Source organism: Sinohyriopsis cumingii, chromosome 15 (assembly GCF_028554795.1).
Source record: "Sinohyriopsis cumingii isolate HCF-2022 chromosome 15, ASM2855479v2, whole genome shotgun sequence".
Taxonomy (NCBI): Eukaryota; Metazoa; Mollusca; class Bivalvia; order Unionida; family Unionidae; genus Sinohyriopsis; species Sinohyriopsis cumingii.
Window position 1 is genome coordinate 82,524,036 of NC_142975.1, and position 18,701 is coordinate 82,542,736.

The 18,701-nt window shown below is 34.4% G+C and overlaps 1 protein-coding gene across 1 annotated transcript in view; it reads right to left on the reverse strand.

Annotated features, from left to right (window-relative positions):
• Positions 1 to 504: 504 nt before the first annotated feature.
• Positions 505 to 18,701, reverse strand: part of LOC149782197 (heat shock 70 kDa protein 12A-like) — a 41,498-nt gene continuing 23,301 nt past the window's right edge. The window contains exons 2-5 of the mRNA XM_089935083.1: positions 15,247 to 15,552; positions 13,710 to 13,934; positions 11,172 to 11,417; positions 505 to 7,500 (exon numbers count right to left, since the gene is read on the reverse strand). Coding sequence (XP_089791209.1) covers positions 6,424 to 7,500; positions 11,172 to 11,417; positions 13,710 to 13,934; positions 15,247 to 15,552 — 1,854 coding nt within the window. The 3' untranslated portion in view covers positions 505 to 6,423. The remainder of the gene's footprint in view (positions 7,501 to 11,171; positions 11,418 to 13,709; positions 13,935 to 15,246; positions 15,553 to 18,701) is intronic.

Here is an 18,701-nt window from a genome sequence, read left to right on the forward strand (position 1 = left end):
TGTTCAGTGATCTTGACCGCCTAGTCGGACTGACCGTACGACGCTATTACATTCCATACAAACATAAATTGCATACTTATGCTGAGGTGCCTTAAAACGCAATTACATACAAACATACTATTTTCAGAATTATTTTAAAATACACATCTACAGTCTCTTTAACATGACTACACGCAGTTATTTAGCTTTTTTCACATGGGATACATGGTATAAATCAGTCTTAGAGTTAATAGATTATAGTAAAGCAAATGGAAAAGACAGACAATATACATATAAATACATTTTCTCATATTTCCATAATGTATCTAAAGTCTCGTCGACTAGGTTCCCGATACCGAACACAAGAGCCTGCTAGGGCTAAGGACAGAGTACTTAATGTGTATCCACTACCATGAAATCACGGGTACATAAATTATATAGGTATCCAAGAGTTTTTTTTCTTAAGAAGACACAATTTTATTGTCCTCATTTTAATTAAAATAAATAACGCAGAAGATACATATGTACGCATGTACAATTTAAGTTTCATGTAACACATGGTTAGTACAATAATGATAAAATACTGTTCGAAAGTTTAAGGAAGAAATGAGGAAAATATCGATCAGCTTCTTTTACTCTAATCTAATGTATTTGGTAACATCAAACATCTTTTCTTCTAATTTCATCCGGGTTTTTTAATTTGTAATTCTCTTAATTTCCTTTCCGAAACAGCTTTGTAAATATTAACAAATAATTATTTCTCTAAAATATAAAGTTAAAAATTAAAAAGAATTTACAGTATTGTGAACGAAATCCTAAATAGTCCTGAAAGTTATATATGACGTCAACATTGTATTGAGTACTCCAAATTAGTTCCAGTGGTGATATGTACCAATATCTTTGAACGGTTTGTGCCAACAGTTTTGACGTATGACAATTATATAATACTCTGTCTTGAATTAATTCACAGTAATTCCCAAACAGCTACTTAGACAAAGATTATGAGCAACTTGTAAGTCCAATGAATAATTGAAATAAATTAAATACCATCAACTTAACCCAGCTAAATGACTTTACTAATACTGACGTCGGAATAACTAATTCTCACTTAAACAATACTGATATAATAACTAAGACGCAATTTCAGAACCAGAAAGAGGGTCGAATAATCATTTTTATAGCATTCTGTCAAAAACAGCATGCCCTTTAGCAGCTAATCAATCTGAAATTAGGTCACCTGGTTTTCCTTGAGGAAATCAAATGACCTGAATTCAAATCTTATCAAATTCGTCAACCCCATTTCTTCTACAGCTCTTCTTATGTTACCTGTTTAGGCTCTAATAAACAGTAACAGAAAAAAGAGTGAAATAAAACAAGCTCTGAAAAATTTAACAAATAATGTATTTCCCTGGAAAAACACTGTAAAAATGAAGAACAAAAAAAATTACGGTTTTAAGAATCAAATCCAAAAATAATCCAAGAATAATCCACGAATTAATTTTTCGAAGTCCTAGTAATAAAAAGTTTTAAAGAATTGAAGTTCGAGTCCCGACGAAAATTCCAAAATGGCAGGCGATGACGTGTAATGTAGCCAGTATGGTGCTGTAGTGTCTACGGTTCTTTGTTATTCCACAGACAATAATATTCCGGTGTTTGAATTTCCGAATAGAATTTAAAGAACTTTCTTTCTCTAACAATTCTGCATTATCACTCAAATATTTCCAAGCAAAATAATTCATCTTTTAGAATCCAAATAATTTGAATACAAATTAAAATATAACTGCAAACTGGTCATAACAAAGCGAACACCTTACGTCCCAGAGTTTAGAAGCCCGACCAAGATTATTTCTCTATAGACAAGGGTTATACAGTCAAATAATGCGCAAAACAGATACCCGTATGAGGGTCACCTGATCACATTCTAGAATGGTTTAGAAGTATCTACACGTCTAAAGTCACGTATTCCAGTACAGCCTGGATTTTACTATTATCATTCACATATTAAAATCGAATTAATAAAAGAAGTTGTTTACTTGACTCTCAATCAAGGCCAGGAACTAGGTCATCAAAAGATACAAAGTTTGGTGTTTGCGATTAAACAGTCAGGTCAAACTAATTTCTGGAAAATATCAAATTCCTAGTAAACAAAATTACATTACTTTGACATGTAATAAAATTAAAACTAAAAACATTTTAAAACTTACAAACAATTAAATTAAATCAAATATATATATAACACTTTCAAGGTCAAAAGGTCCCAATAACATGTTTTCTCAAAAATCAACTCATTGTAAGGTACACACCCATTATCTTGAAAAGATGTAATGTGTTTAAAAATGACCTTACAATCCATATTCATACAACTTATCACACGTAATAATATATATTTTCAGCATCCGCAACAAGTCATAGTCATGTAAAGTCGAAAGCACTCACGCTAGTTAGATGCTAGTTTTGCACTGTTCGTAGTCATTTAATTACATTAATCTTAATATATCCCTGACAAACATGATCCCTTGCTGGACCAGTGCATTCGAAAGGATTGTTACATGGTGCGGTACTATAAGATGTTTTTCTGCGTAGCAAAAGAGCATCATATATATTGAAAGTGATATACATGAAAGTGATCATTATTGCATTTTTTAATTGGATGAAATACAAGAATATATTTCACAGTAATCACACAAACGAATTCAAGGGGAACCCTAGAACCTGCATGGAGCAAGATTTTTATATTGATTTAGAATCTTATGTAGCAGGAGTCATTAATAAAACAGTTTCTGTAATCTGTAAGGCTTTAACAGTAAACATTGCTATTTGTCATCAGAATTTTACTAGTTCAGTTGGTATACAAGGCCTACATCTTTGTAAAGTTGGATAAATATATACAAAGGCGGGTAAATATTTTCTTCGTATTTCTCCATATAGCAATCAAGCACTAATAAAATGCAATCAATTTTTGATGTTATGGTTACAAATTTGACAATCTTTCCTCATAGCAAATACTTTCATATCTTCCCGTGTTACCTCTTATTGGCAAGTTCCACGCTCCAAGCATAGTTATTATGTAACAAAAACCGCTACATCCGATCAATTCTAGATATCTTTGACAAGTGAATTCTGCTTCTAATGACTCAGAGAAACGCAGTCTTTCCATCGACTTAATCTCATCCTGCAGCTTTTGCCTAAAATATCTTCACATCTCTGGCTGAAAACAATTTATTTTCATTATTTACGCCGTGAGTTTACCAAATATTGGCTATTCCGAATGTAAAAGAAGCTTTTAAACATTGTTAGCCTAACAATCAAAATTTTCCACCCATCTTATCTGTAAACTGTAGCATTGTTTAGGATATCTGTCTTCCGTCATTTGTAGTATTCTTAGCAACTATTTCAAAATAAGTTTATATGTACCAAGAATATATTTACAAAATGACAAACGAGTTTTTTCAATATCATTGGCATCGTAAAACCCCCAAACTTCAGCATCATAGTTGAGGATGGGAGCTATCTTCGCGTCAGACAGACGAAGTAATCCATGTACGGTAAATCTGTCAAATTTCAAAAGACTTCGCTTCAAAATATGCATAGCCTTCAACCCCTGCTAGACAGTTTTCCGATACATATACCAGTATTTTTTTTAAGAATATATGCATCCTAAATACTTACAATATGTTTCAGTCTTTACTTCTGTAGGGCCATATATATTGACAGGCTGTAAGACAATTTCAGCATAAATAAAGAACTCAATATAATATCATGTAATAATATCATGTAACTTATGAATTTCCTATTACGACTAAAATGCAAGAGTTTTACCTCTATCTGTTTAAAATGTTTCATTCATCAATTTTAACATATTACACAATAAAGCTTTAGTTTAGACTGGACCTCGTAAGCCTACAGTTAAGCTGTGAACAGAACATTATATATGTTGGCATTCAGAACTTGTGTGCAGAAGATGATTTAAGTTATATCTGTAAGCAGAAATGTATTGCATCCTTAATCCTTTTATCGTGGCTGCTAAATATTGTATAGACTCTCGAGTGCGTTTTGTGGACCCTAGAAAAGTAAACATAAGACCTTAAAAGGGTTTGGGATATAGCGATAGCGTGACATTTTATCTTTTAAAGATAGTTATTAAAAGTTTTGAAAATTCGACAATTTTTACGGCACTAAGAAAAGATAATTGTGTAATATAACTGACACCTGTGTATCGCCATATTTCATGCCAATGTGGCATTGGGAGAGAATTCGGGTGATGTATTCCTGCTATGAGCGGCATTAGAGAGGCACTTGTTACATCCGTCATTTATACGACAAAAGCAAGTGAGGTCCAGCCTTTGACATGTTATGTTCTAAAACAGGGCTGTATAATTAGTTCCTGTGATCCATTAAAATAGTACCATACGTAGGAACACAATTATAGCAAGGAAAACCTAAGACTCGTTGTGGAAAAAGATCGTTGAGGATTGTAATTACATTAGAAATATACATTATTTGATCTGAGTCACAACATTATAGATTTATTATCTGTATAGCTGTGAAAACTTTGCCATGTTATCACTTTGAACAACCAATATTATCAAATGGCATTTTAAAGACTAATTAGACCTAACATTGTCCGCATTCTGACCACAACACACTGCACAAGCACTCTTTACAATTTTAGTTAATTTAGAATAAAATAGGTATATTTATTGTGTACAATTATGTATAGTGTCTCTTTGTATATGCCATATACATACATATACAAAGGCATTGTACGTGTAACCAATTTCATTGCAAAGGAGGAACCATAATTGCAAAATAAATGACGTCATAGAATCCACGCTGTATGTATTTCTAGCGACTCTATAAAAGACACTTAATTGATCATGACTATATAGCAGAATTCCTTCAAAACCACGAGACCCGCATCATGAGGAACGCAGACGTTCCACGAAGAAACGTTGCCGTGAATAGCACAGCGAAACCTCAAATTAGAACGGTGACCGATACCCAGTACTTCTCATTGTTGTCGTAACATTCTTGCAGGTGTTCTACTACACTTCTCACTGCCATGTCAGAAAAGCTTCTCACTAATGCCTTATCCAATCTCGGTGTGTTCCCTTTAAGTAGATTAATATTTGCTGCAAACAGAGATCGAATGATCGCGTCTGTTAGGGTTTCTTCGATTTCACTCTGAAATGTTTCGACTAATGTTAACGGCAAGGTAAAGGTCCCAACTGGAGATACCTTCCTCTTCGTCACTTCAAAATCACAAAAGAGTCCGATATAGTCTTCTATGGCGTCCACTTTGAATTTCTGAAGAACAGGATTAGATTTCCGAATGCCTAGATCAGAAACTGTCTGCATGCTTCATTACTTCCTGTCCTATCTATGCGCCGCCTGTCTTCTTATGAATTTTTTAAGACCTTTCTTATCTCAATTACTTCGTGATAGTTATATCAACGATACCAGCTGGAATTAATTGTTATTTATAGTGTTACTGACCAAATTTCACAAGCCAATAAGATGAATGATAGATGACAAAACGTATTCAAAGATATCTGCAAATTATGTCATGGAGTCCACGCTGTGCTATAACACCGGTGGACACAAATATGAAGAGTTTGTTACAATATTCACGAAGAAGGCTCATATATGTAATAATTAATGAAACAGTTTATATATCCACTTGTGCCCTCAGTACAAAAATGTTCTAGATCCAAGTGCCAACTAGTTTAGAGTCTCAAAAGTCAAAATATCTACTATAACAGACTACCGGTTGTGACAAAATCAGGACCATATTATGAGGGAGTTGTTCGTGTATGTACATCAAGGTATAATTGTCCATTTAAGATAATGCCTATATATCGGTAAACCCAGAACAAACTCTGCAATAAAACAAAAATCGATCAAAACAATTGCAAGTGACATGCTTATCACTCTCTCGTTCTATTTTGCTATTTATTAGATAACGTTTCCCACTAATATCTTGCCATTCTGATCCACTTTGTCAAATTACCTTAACACAGCTTGTATTTTTCAGTTGTTTATGTCAAATGCCCTTCTCGCAACTGTGGCCGTATTAAAAAGCTAACTGAAATTTTCAAAGTCATAGGCGGTGTTAAAGAAAGCTAATTTCGAGAGTAAATAGATAGCACAAAAATATTAAGGTTTTCAAATTGGAAAGAGATTGAAAGGAAATAGCTAAAACATGTCATGGCGGCTGATGATCCAAACCAAGTGTTAAGATAATTCAGTTACAGTTCTTCATATTGTTTAATATTACACGTTTGATCTCATATTACTACTGCATGCTGATATTTTAATAACGTACCAACTATGATTTTTCACATATTATCATGTGCAAAAGAGAATCAGAAAATTATATATATACATTTGCTGTCCCTTGAGTTTTGAGAGGACACGGACTGGCAAAGTCCTTCATGGTCTAATTCAGTCTAAAAGATCTATTGAAGCCTGAAGCTTTCTGCCAGACCTTGTATCTATCGCATGTACATGCAGATCCGTGCTTTCATGAGTAATTGTATAAACTACCTTACGATCTTTTCGAGGTAAATTGATATCGAGACCACCAACAACAAGTTTGCCCAGGAAGAAGCATGACTCATCAGTTGTGAATTGTGCAGCCTTCCTGGTACTTGCAAAAATAGGAATCCTCACGTAGTCACGTTCGGATTTACGTGGAAATAATGTTTTTCCCTCACATAAGATTTGACCATGTTTTATTAAAGAACCCTTCTCTAAAAATATGTCGAAAATATGTATACACAGCCGTGTCCCATCTTCATTCACTCTCAGTTTTTCAACAGGATGCTTCCCGTCAATAAATATGGTACGCAATCCAACCCCATATGTATATCTAGCGACTCTATAAACGATGGTTGATTGATCGTGACCATATAGCACAGCCCCCTTCAGCACCACGAGACCCGCATCGCAAGGAACTAAGACTTTCCACGAAGAAAATGTGTCTTGAATAGCACAGCTTAGCATGGGAGATTCAGAAAAACCTCCAACTAAAATGGCCACTGATACTCCATACTTCTCATAGTTGTCGTAAAATACATGCAAATGTTCTAATACGCTTCTTACTGACTTGTCAAAAAAGCTTCCCACTAGGGAACTGTCCAATCTTAATTTGTTTCTTTTAAGTAAATTAATATTTGCTGCGAACGGAGATTGATTGATCGCTTCTGTTAGGGTTTCTCCGGTCTCATTTTGAAATGTTTCGACTAATGCTAAAGGTAAGGTAAAGGTGAGATGTTCTGTCACAGATGGAGATGCCTTCCTCTTTTTCACTTCAAAATCACGAAAGATTCCAATATAGTCTTCTATGGCGTCCATTTTGAATTTTTCAAGAACAGGATTTCCGAATATCTTGATCAGAAACTGGTTGAATGCTTCATCTACTTCCTGTCCTCCCCATGCACCGCCTGTCGCCTTATGAATTTCTTTTAAGTTCCCGTCCTCCATAACTTCGTGGATCGTTATATCAACAGTGCCACCTGAAATTCAGTTACTTGTAGCGGTATTCGTCGAAGATTCACAAACCAATAACATATGACTGGTAGATATCTCAACAATCGAGTTTATGTGACAAGGTATTGAGAGATCTTTGCATATTGTGAATAACAAAACATATGTAATAATTAATAACTAATATTACTCTCGATCCAGTGACTACAGAAAAATACTAAAATCATATAACAGGATGAATAAAAGACGTTATCAATTCATTACTCTCTTTCTGTCTACACTGTAAGTGATTGTTTGATGAGTCAGAATTGGGTCATTGTTTTAAATATAATAATAAGGTATTTAAAATAGAGAACTACACCTTATCAATAAATAATTTAACTTGCATATACATACATACATGTGTGTACGTTTTGTGAGTAATCGGAAATTTATGCATTCAGTCCTTTTATAAGATACCACTTTATTTTTAAAATCTTCTGAAAGAAATGCAAGTGTCTGTGAAATCTCATGATCCTATTTTTGTCTGTAAGTTGGCAAAAGTTTCTTTGGTAATGATGGAGACTTTTTAATTCTATATTTATATGTTCTGCATTTGTATGGGAAAATATGAACGAAATTTTCTGAGTAATACCGCACGACCTTGGGAATGAAGTATTAGACCGAAAAAACGAGTTCATATTTTCCCATAAAAATGTAGTAACCTTTTTATTATATAGTCATTGTGGGTTTTTCAAAAGGCTTCGTAATAAAAAATATAATACAATGAACAAAGTAACTGAATTTATGCTGTATTTCCAAGATAATTACACAACCGTAGATTCATCAGTGCACTGTAACAATACACTGTAACAACATTAATGCGCACGTAGAACCGCCCAGCGATATTTGAACTTCATCGCAAGATCAACATTAGTCGTGTTATCTACATGAAATCGAAATTTAGAGTCATCTTCTGAATAAATGCGCATTGAAACAACCTTTCCAGTTAGTCTGGAATGGATGGATTTTGTTTTATGTTGATCTAATTCATTTCGGCTTGTGATGGACTGGATTTATTTGGTCAATTCCGTACGACCTACATGTGATTTGAGAGTTGAATCAACTGTGCCTGTGTTTCTGTTTTGTCATTGATTGTTTGGAATCATAATGTGGGCAAAATATGAATTGTTGTAATTGAAAATTTCAAGAAAGTAAATTCTAAGGAAATTCAAGATGCATACATGTAAATATATTTATTGCCATTCTTATTACCAGCTACATAATACGTATGTTTATGCCCTGTCACTTGTGACCTCTTTGTTTTAGAGACCTCAGCTATGACTTGTATGGCTACTATCGCTCGCCTAACATCGTATCAAAATAGTTAAACGGGGAAAATTGCAAAACAGTCGGTGTGTGACAGTCCATTTAGCCAGTGGAAATATGACTTCTTCGTCGTCTTGGCTTATTCACTCTGATGTCCTTAGTTTCCTACCAAAATCTTCAGTTGCATATTGTCTCGAATTTAGTGTTTTGACTGACTAGTAAATGATACGTCTCAGACAGATGTGCGATAGAATTTTGCCTCAATATGCTTTTCAATGCTAATTGTATAGACCCTAGAAAGCACTGGACATAGTCTGAAACATTCCATTTACGAAACGTTATGAATATTTTTCCTAAATAACTGTTTAAATGATCAGAATGGTATTTTCAATAACTGTGTCTCTCACGTTCATATGCGAATATCACGTTCATTGGTTTAGTCATTTGAAAGTTTCATTTGTGACTTCGTCCACATCGTTCACTTTATCATCTATTCTTTCAAATGGACGAAACAGCTTGTTTAGTTCATCCACAAACAAATCAAATAAAAGAAAAGCTAAAACTTGTATACTACATGAGCGTACACCGTTTGTTTGCAAAGCAGTATCTAATACACGGTGCTATTTTTAGATACACGCGTCGTGACATATGGAGCTGTTTAGTATGGAAACATACTGCACGATTCTGACAATGTAAAGTTAACAGAGAAAAAATTAGCATATAATAACTGATGATACACCATATAGAAATTAAAAGCTACACATGTTGAAACCTTTCATGACGAACATCATATGCCTTGTAGAATGCGATTTAATTAACTTTTGTACCACATAGCTGATGGGAGTGTATTTGATGTATTACTAAAAATATAATTATATCTGAAACAGGACAGAAAAAAAACATCATATGATTATTACCGCATCCAAAGTAATGATTAAAGTAGAATGTCCTATTCATATAATTCAGATACATATCAACAGAAACTAATTTTAAAAACTTTCAGTTTTAAATACTGTATCCTTTTTGTTTTCTTTATAACCAACGTTTGTTTCAACATTATCTTTGAAAATTGGTATGAAATGTCAGTTATTTAGATGTAAGGTCACAAGAGTTCACTGCAACGTTTCCGTACATCCGTTGCTGTGTACATCTATATTTTTTGTAACTCCTGATACATGAGCTTATCTAATTTTTATAATTCTTATTCACGCCTGTAATGTGTACAAAATATCTTTAGTTAAGTTTGGTCTGCATGACTTGAATCTGTTAAGAGTATAATATTGCATATGAACTATAAATATATGTTTACGTACGTGTTAACAATTGTTAATAATAATCTTAATAATAAGATTTAAATGGCGCCTATGGCGTAGTTTCTCAGTGACTGATAGGATATCATTGTTTCGAGAATAATACTGTAGCTTCCCATTGGGTACGCAAGGTCACAAGAATAAGCTTAATTCGACGCAAAGTGAATAGTGTATGCACCTGTGGAATCTATTGCTAATTACAGTCGCAATATACGGTGTATAAAGGAGACAATTAGGCAATTAGATTCATTCCTATATTTTGAGTCATTCACACTTATTGTGGTCCTGATGTAAGTCTGCAAATGTATTTAATGTTGTACTTAGATAGTATTCGAGAGGAAACACATTTGTTTGAACTGTTAATTGGAGATAGAAAGGTCTAATTATTTGAACTATACTATTATTTTCGAACTATTATAAATTATCAAAAGGAATTCTGGACAACGCAATCTGGACAAAGTCACGGTTCTTGGAGGACCAGTCCATTGCCGGTATTGAAATTTATAAGGAACGTTTCTTTAATTTAGGACTTTCATAGACCTTTATAAGGACAAGCTTGGATTCACTTCATAATACTGTTGGCTTCTTTTCTGTTACTTATGTTTGTGACCATAGAGTCGTAACACCATCTCCCAACTTTTACTTAAAGCCTGAGCTGAGAAAATATAGAAATAAGTTTCAATATAATCGACGAAAATTATCGCTTTTTTATGCTTATATTTTATTAATTTCTTTAAAACTTTGAATTAATAATGATTTTCAAAAGAAATGAAACATGCAATTTTATTTAAGCAATACTATTGCAGATGATTTAGAACGGCGTGAATGTTTTAAACTTGGACAAAGGAATTGGGAACTGATTGTATAGTACCAAGCAAATCAGTTCGAAACGTTTAATGACAGTTCCGTTTATGAATATGGATAATGAAATTTCTTTATACAACAGTCTTGGACGGTTCTGTCTGGTGGTTAGGAATTAATCAGATCTGGTTGTACCACTGATTTTAAAGCTTTTAGCAACTCTAAAGGAGTTTGTGCAAAATGTCGAGCCAACATTGTAACAGTAGTTATTAATTAAAATCAAACATCTAAAAAAATAAAGCGAATGCCCACAATTAAAACTCTGTGTGTGTGTGTGTGTGTGTGTGTGTGTGTGTGTGTGTGTGTGTGATTGCCTCCTGCATCAATAACGATGTAACGAGTTCCGGGAGATAAAGGCACAATCGATGTTTCACCGTCTGATGACTTTGTCTCGAGAGGAATATGTCTACAGTATAGTGATGCCGCTTCTGGCTCCAAGGCAATGAGCAGCTGATCGTTGCTGAATCCAGCCTGTTGAAAAGTAGAAATATAACTTTAATTATATACTTTTACCCATACGGAACAGTACATATTTTTTGTTGATTATTAGTATCTTTGGCTTTATTTTAATTGTATTATTATTATTATTATTATTATTATAAATTGATGTTTGCGACAACGAGATGAATAAGCACAGTAAGTCATTTTGCTGTTCGTACTATAGGACTATTAGAAGCACAAATTGCATTTTGACATTACGTGTGATGCACTTGCTGTTATCTTCAAATGTATTTTTGGTCCAACAGAATATATGTCAACATATCGTGTATATCAAACTAGATGATGATTTGATGAGAATATACTCGGTATTGCCACATTATTATCTGTCTTTTATACGGGTTGTTCATCAAGACATGTGCAGAACTCTTTTGTAATACATGAAAAGTCAGTTAATCCAGAATTTAAACAAATAGGTCTGTGCATGATATGATTATTTAATTATTAGTACAATTAATGCAATATTTCACCGCAGAATTGAACCTGTTCTATATTCGTTGTAATAGTTCATTTAAATTCTAAGGTCTGTTTCGCATTCATTGTTTCGAAGTTAATGTATCTAAAGCCTTACAGAACATCCAATGCTTGATGTTAAGAAGTGAATTTGTAAATTTAGAAACAAATAAGTACGTTTGATGTGATCACGAAAATGCCACCCACTCCCACCTCTGTTAACGAACAGCATGGATTAATATGCTGTAATTATAGACCTTTTCTGAAACTGATTTATCTCCCTTGATAGAAACCTCTTCAGCAGCGACAACCACTTCCGGGGACTATGCAATTAACAATAGTGTTAGTAGATAAAGGAATCTTTGAAACTTATAAAACATAGAAAAATTATACTTCAAATGTTTAATTGTGCGATGTGATCAACACAAGAACGATTGGATATATGTTGCAGAATCCTCCAAAGGACAAGGCTTTACAATTTATAAAATGGGTATAAAGTTGGACGGATATTTTAAAAATGTATCTAATAAAATGTTCTTGACTATCTTGCAATTAAAGATGTCAAAACATAAATTACCTAGAAAAACTTATCATTGCAATAAAATTCCATATGAAGAGAGAAAAGGCATCAAATGTTAAAATAATGTGCTGGTTGACGAATTCCATTGCCTCTTTGAATGTGAATTCTTCTAGGATGTGATACTTAATTTGATTAAGAAATAGTATTTCATACGACCTAATATTTTGAAATAATAACATTTAATGAAAAATAAGAATACAATAATAGTAAAATATTTAAGCGGATTAGTTAGCAGAATTCTAAATGAATTAGAAACTGAGTAAAGAACTGAATAGTTACCTGTGCTGATTTCACATTTCAATCCTTTGATTCTCTTTTACATATTAAGTGAAAATGTAAAAAAAATGTTTTAATTTTTTTAAATCATTGATCACTTTTACTTAGATACATGCTTGATTTGTAACATCTATATAACCCATGCTCTCACTTTCTTTCTCCTAGCATTTTCTCACTTTTCCCTCTTGTTTATATTACACCCTGATTGGGGGGAGGGGGCGAGTGGCCGAGTGGTCTAAAGCGCTCACCGTTACGGATCACTGCCATCTCACCTCTGTCTGCGTGGGTTCGAGTCTCGGGCTCGGCCAATGTGGGTACGTGAGAAAGCTTGCTTGTAACTTCTCGTTAATCGGTGGATCTTTCCACGGTTTTCCCAAGTTCTTCCTCTGCCATTTATAGTGGCCGCCATGTATATCTTGTGCTGAAAAATGGCGTTAAACACTACAACAACAACACCATGATGGCTTTTTATATAATTGAGCTTTGATGTTCGCTTGTATGCCTTGTATGTATGGCATGAGTATGTTTCTTTTCATTAGGTCTCTTTCTGTCCTATTCTTTTCGATAGTTCTACAATATTTTAAAAATACTTTAATCTGATCAGTGCTATGCGAAAAGTGAACTCGATTGATATAACACACCTTTGCAAATCCCCCATAATCATATTTAACTCGTAGTGTTTTCTCTGTTTTCATACTTTTCGGCAATTTGTTTTGATTATTAGCAGATAACTGTCACAATATATGAGCCACGTATACATGATATTGCCACGATCAAAACTTCTTCACGTGTATTGCTTGATCTTTGCGAATAAAATCTAATTATTATAGCAAAAGTGTGCTGAATGACAATTATTTAAAGAGATATCTATATGAAACGAAATTTTAGCGGACAAGATGTTTTATTATTAATAAATCTATCTTTTGTAAGTATAGGACAGAAAATTGGGCTTTTACCTGTATGGCCGCCTCACGCATAAAGCTTCTGGCTTTGTCGTTCCATATAGCGGGCACGGTCAGAACCCATTGGGTCTCTTCTTGAAATGAAAATGTGCCCGTAATTTTAGATGCAAACACTTTATGGAGATCATCTTTCAGATAACGAATAACAAGAAGTATCACCTTCATTGCTGGCATCTTCTTTCCAGATTCGTCCTTTATTATTGTTTGGCGGCTGAGATTCTTAAAAGAAAATTAAAGTAAAATACTCGTGTTTCTGATATATGGTGAACGTGGTCGAATTGCCTGTTTTAAGTGGTATCAGACAAGATGTATACAATATCCATATAGTATCGCAATTCATCCCCATACCCATCCAGACACCGTGTACCTGTACTTATTCTGAGCTTTATTTATTGGTACATTTTATTTTACCCTAAAAATTGCATTTTAATGGCTTGCTTCTAATATTTGCTCCTTGAATGGTTAAATATATATTGATATTTTGAGCTTTCATTCTTTTAAGTCGAATCCATATCCTAAGGAAAGCGAACATTAAAGTACCGTAAATATTTATGATTGTAAGGTATGTACGATATGTTCTGCTTTACTCCAAAGCATTTGTTAAATGAGCTATGCGATCATCTCCAAGCACACACCTGACATTCATTGTTCTAAAGAAGAAATTAGAAGGGCGTTCTATTTAAAGAGACGTCCTGATTCGACTAAATTTAGCTGCTTTGTTGTATCCTTTTCTGGTCTTCTTTACATGATAATGTTACATTTTTAAGCAGTTCCTCACGAATGGTATATTCCTGATACCAGGGTTTGTCTGATCTGCATCAAAAGTCTATTATCAAGTGTTCTATCCCCTACGGTAAATATTTTATTGTATACACATTTAATGTTACATGCTTGAACTGGTGTTCAATACAATCCTAATTTCCGTATCACACACGAAGAGTGCAAATACCTAGGTCTCTTATTTAACGCCGGTTCATCGATATTGTTAGAGGCAATGAATCCAAATTCAATAAATCCCAGATCGTTTTGAATATCATCCCTATAGTAAAGCTAAATACATTTCGAAACAGTAAGCGATAGGGAGTACGCAATATATACAAAATCGCAATGTTGTTTTGTTCTGAGTCGGGAGGGAAAATTCATTTGATATAGCTTATGAATACGTTAAGGCTTGATGGCCTCCACGTATCACGACACCATATCAAATTCACTCTTTCCGCTGACTCGTAATAAAACACGTATGCAGTTTTGTGTTTGTTTGTCTCTCTCTCTCTCTCTCTCTCTCTCTATATATATATATATATATATATATATATATATATATATATATATATGCTCGTTTACACATTGATTCACTCGTATTTGAATTAAATATTGCAGACAAAAAAACTTACTCAGCTGTGAAAAATGAACCTACATTTGTTTCATCAATATTTTCTACATCTGACTATATTTGATATCTTTAACGTTATTACAACCAATGTCCTTATAGTCAAATGTCAGCTGCTCCTTTTTAAGAACGCCAACTTACCCTGTCATTGAAAAGGGACATCTTGAATCTTCTAAAATAGTACCAGTCTTTGTGCGCATTGTTCTCAGCCAAGGTGGCATATTTGTCTTCAGCATCATAGCCAAAAGCATGCAATGTTTCGCCATCTGGTGTTATTAAAGCTGTCGTGGGTGCCTTCGGAGAGATACCTACTGCACTGTTCCATTCTTTAACAAATATTTTGGTTGGTTCCTTCTCGTATTCATGTCTGAAGGAGCACGCCCAACTTGAAAAAGTAGTTCCAAAGTCGATAGCAGCCACCAGAAGCTTATTAGATTTTACAGAAGCCTAAACAAAGAAAATTGCAAATCTAATTTCTCGATATGCAGCGGCACTAAGCTACTTGATAACTACACACTGATTAAACAAGGCCAATCCTTAAAACCTCACAATTCCGGTCAGTACATTTTGTGTCAAAGATTAACTGCGATAGGTTTATAACATTTATCTTTCTATAAAAAGTGAATATCAGATGCAAGAGCCTGTTAGGAAATGGATTACTCTAATATTTCCTTCTATGGATTACTCTGATATTTCTTTGCATGGAATACTCTAATATTTGTTTGCATGGATTACTCTAATATTTCTTTGAATGGCTTACTCTGATATTTCTTTGCATGGATTACATGATATTTCTTTGCATGAATTACTCTGATATCTTCTTTACCTGGCTTTCAATGCTGCGAGGAAGATGGTTTGAAATATAAAATATTTTCTGAATATTGTATGAATATTTCAAATCTACCCTTGGCGGTAAAGTAAATTTGGTAAAACATTTGGTAAAACAAATGACATATGGCATTCAATATTTTCTCATTTCAATTCTGTAAAACTCTAGAAACTAAAAATTATTAAATTATCCCATGTATGTATGTATGTATGTATGTATGTATGTATGTATGTATGTATCAATCTATTAATGTCTTCCATTGGATTAAACTTCTGTTGTACCCGTTTTCCTCAATTAGTAACCATATTTAGCATTTGTGATATGAATAGCCCATTTTTATTTCAAAATCTATTTCTAACGCAATGCAAGCACAAAGTGCAGAGAATTATGCACAGAGACAAGATAACAATTTCATGGTTCCATTGTATTGTTAACAAATTCTCACTTAAGGTATTTTTTTCTCCCCAGATCGGGTCATAAAAATAACTTGTCTTTCAAACTGTTTTGATACGTAAAGAAAATATAGAAATATAAGTATATACATCTTTATATTTAATAGCATAGATTGATTGGATATTTTAGTAAATATAACTTAGTATTATTCTACAAAGTCAGTTAGGTACAAAAACGAGTTTGCTGATGGTTACAATATTTTTCTATTGTCGTTAAAATGCCTGTCAAATAGCACCCAGTGTATCGCAAATTCCAAAATACTTTTTCAGGAACGGGACTTGAACTTTATTAATCAACGTTTGCAACCTCTTTCGACAAACGACGATACAATAGTCAATAGTGTCTTTTGTATAATGAAAATCTCAATATGAATAAAACAAAGTAACCAACATTTACAGCGGCCATCAGGTCAGCGTTATCGCACGACTGATCAGAATTGTACCCCACCTTCAATCTCGTAAAATAATTGTCTGACGCGGATGTTATTATTATATTATTTAATCCTGATTCTAGAGCAAATACTTAAATCTTAAGCAACGGTCTGTCTGTCCCTCTTAATAATTACCATACACATTTTCTACGGAACTTCATTGATTAGCACATGTTTTACACGGGCCTTCGCACTCAAATATTATACAACAGGGAAAAATGACCTATTTTAAAAGTGTACGTTTCATTTTCTCAACTTAGCAAACAATGATATCCTAAAAGACAGGAATATGAAACTTGTTACAAATATTCCTAAGATATCACAGATCAATTTTGGGATGACCAGGAATTGAACCAGTATCTGGAAGCCTATGAATCTGCTCTTTTATTTGCTTGTTTGTATGTCTTGTGTTGTTTACCTTTTTGTTGTTTTGATAATTTCTTAATTTTCTTAAGCATAAATTTAAAGTACAATTATTTAAATTTAATTTAAATCAACATTTTAATTTAAATTATTTTTATTTCTAATTCCTAAGAATATTAAGTTTTGCATAATACTAATTTAAGTCATGTTCTGTGAGGAAGAGCAAACTAGGCACAAATCGCTTATTTTAAACATAAATGTACAATTATAGTCAACGAAACATATACGATCAAATAAAAAAAATAAAAAAATTGTGTGAATATTCAAATTTTTCTGTAGGTTTTGCTACATATTTTCATATTTGTTGAAGAGCCTCTCACAATTTATAAAAGTAAGTATTCCCTTGATTTTCCTTGTAAAAATAAATGTGTTTCTCGTATGAGAGATTTTGAGAATATAGAATTTTCTTTATTTTGATATCATAATCATCATCATCATCATTGGCCTCTCCTTCTCGGGAGACCATGCGAGTATCGCACTTGGAGTGTCGTCTGTCTCTGGGGTTTTGGCATCGTCTGCTGTGGATGTGCAGGCCTATGCAAGAGTGACAGTCCCTATTGCAGTTGGTGCAGACGTACTGGGTAGTCTGCGTTGCTGCGGTTGCTGCCACACTCTTTTTCTCTCACGTTGCTCTGCTGGTAGCTGTCCTCTCCTCACATCAGCAACTGCTATGCCCTTGCGAACCGTCAGTCTCCAGGTGCCTCGATCATCGTCCTGCACTTTCCAGCCATCGAGTTAAATGACGCATGCCTTCATGTCCCTCTTGCATACATCCGTGACACGGAGTAAGGGGCGGCCGACTCTTCTGGTACCAGTGGCCAACTGTCCATATAGGATGTCCTTTGGCAGCCTCCCATCCTCCATGCGTCGGACGTGTCCAAGCCATCGAATGCGGCGTATGCTCAGCAGGGAGTACATGCTGATGATACTTGCACGCTGAAGGATCTCGCTGTGTGGGCGCGTTCTTGCCAGATGATTTTCAGGATGCGTTTTAGGCACCGTATATGGAAGGAGTTGAGCCTGCGCTCTTGCCTTATGTAGCTGATCCAGGTTGCACTTCCATATAGGAGAATGCTGAGAACACAGGACTGGTAGATTCGGATCTTGGTGTTTCCTGTCAGCGTGTTGTTTTCCCACACCCTCTTAGTTAGTCGGGCCATGATGGTGTTTGCCTTTCCAAGCCTTCTGTTCATCTCCACAACGAGCGAGATAGTGTTGCTGATGGTTGATCGAAGGTAAGTAAAGTTCCAGGGTGACACCGTAAATATTGATGTAGATGGCAGTGGTGGCATCTTGCGCGCTGACGTTTGTCTTTTTCAGGCTAATGGTGAGCCCGAACTGCTTGCAGGCATCAGCGAAACGATCTCCCAGTCTCTGGAGGGCATCCTCGGTGTGGGTCACCAGAGTCGCGTCATCAGCAAAGAGCATCTCCCTGATGAGCACCGACCACACTCTGGTCCT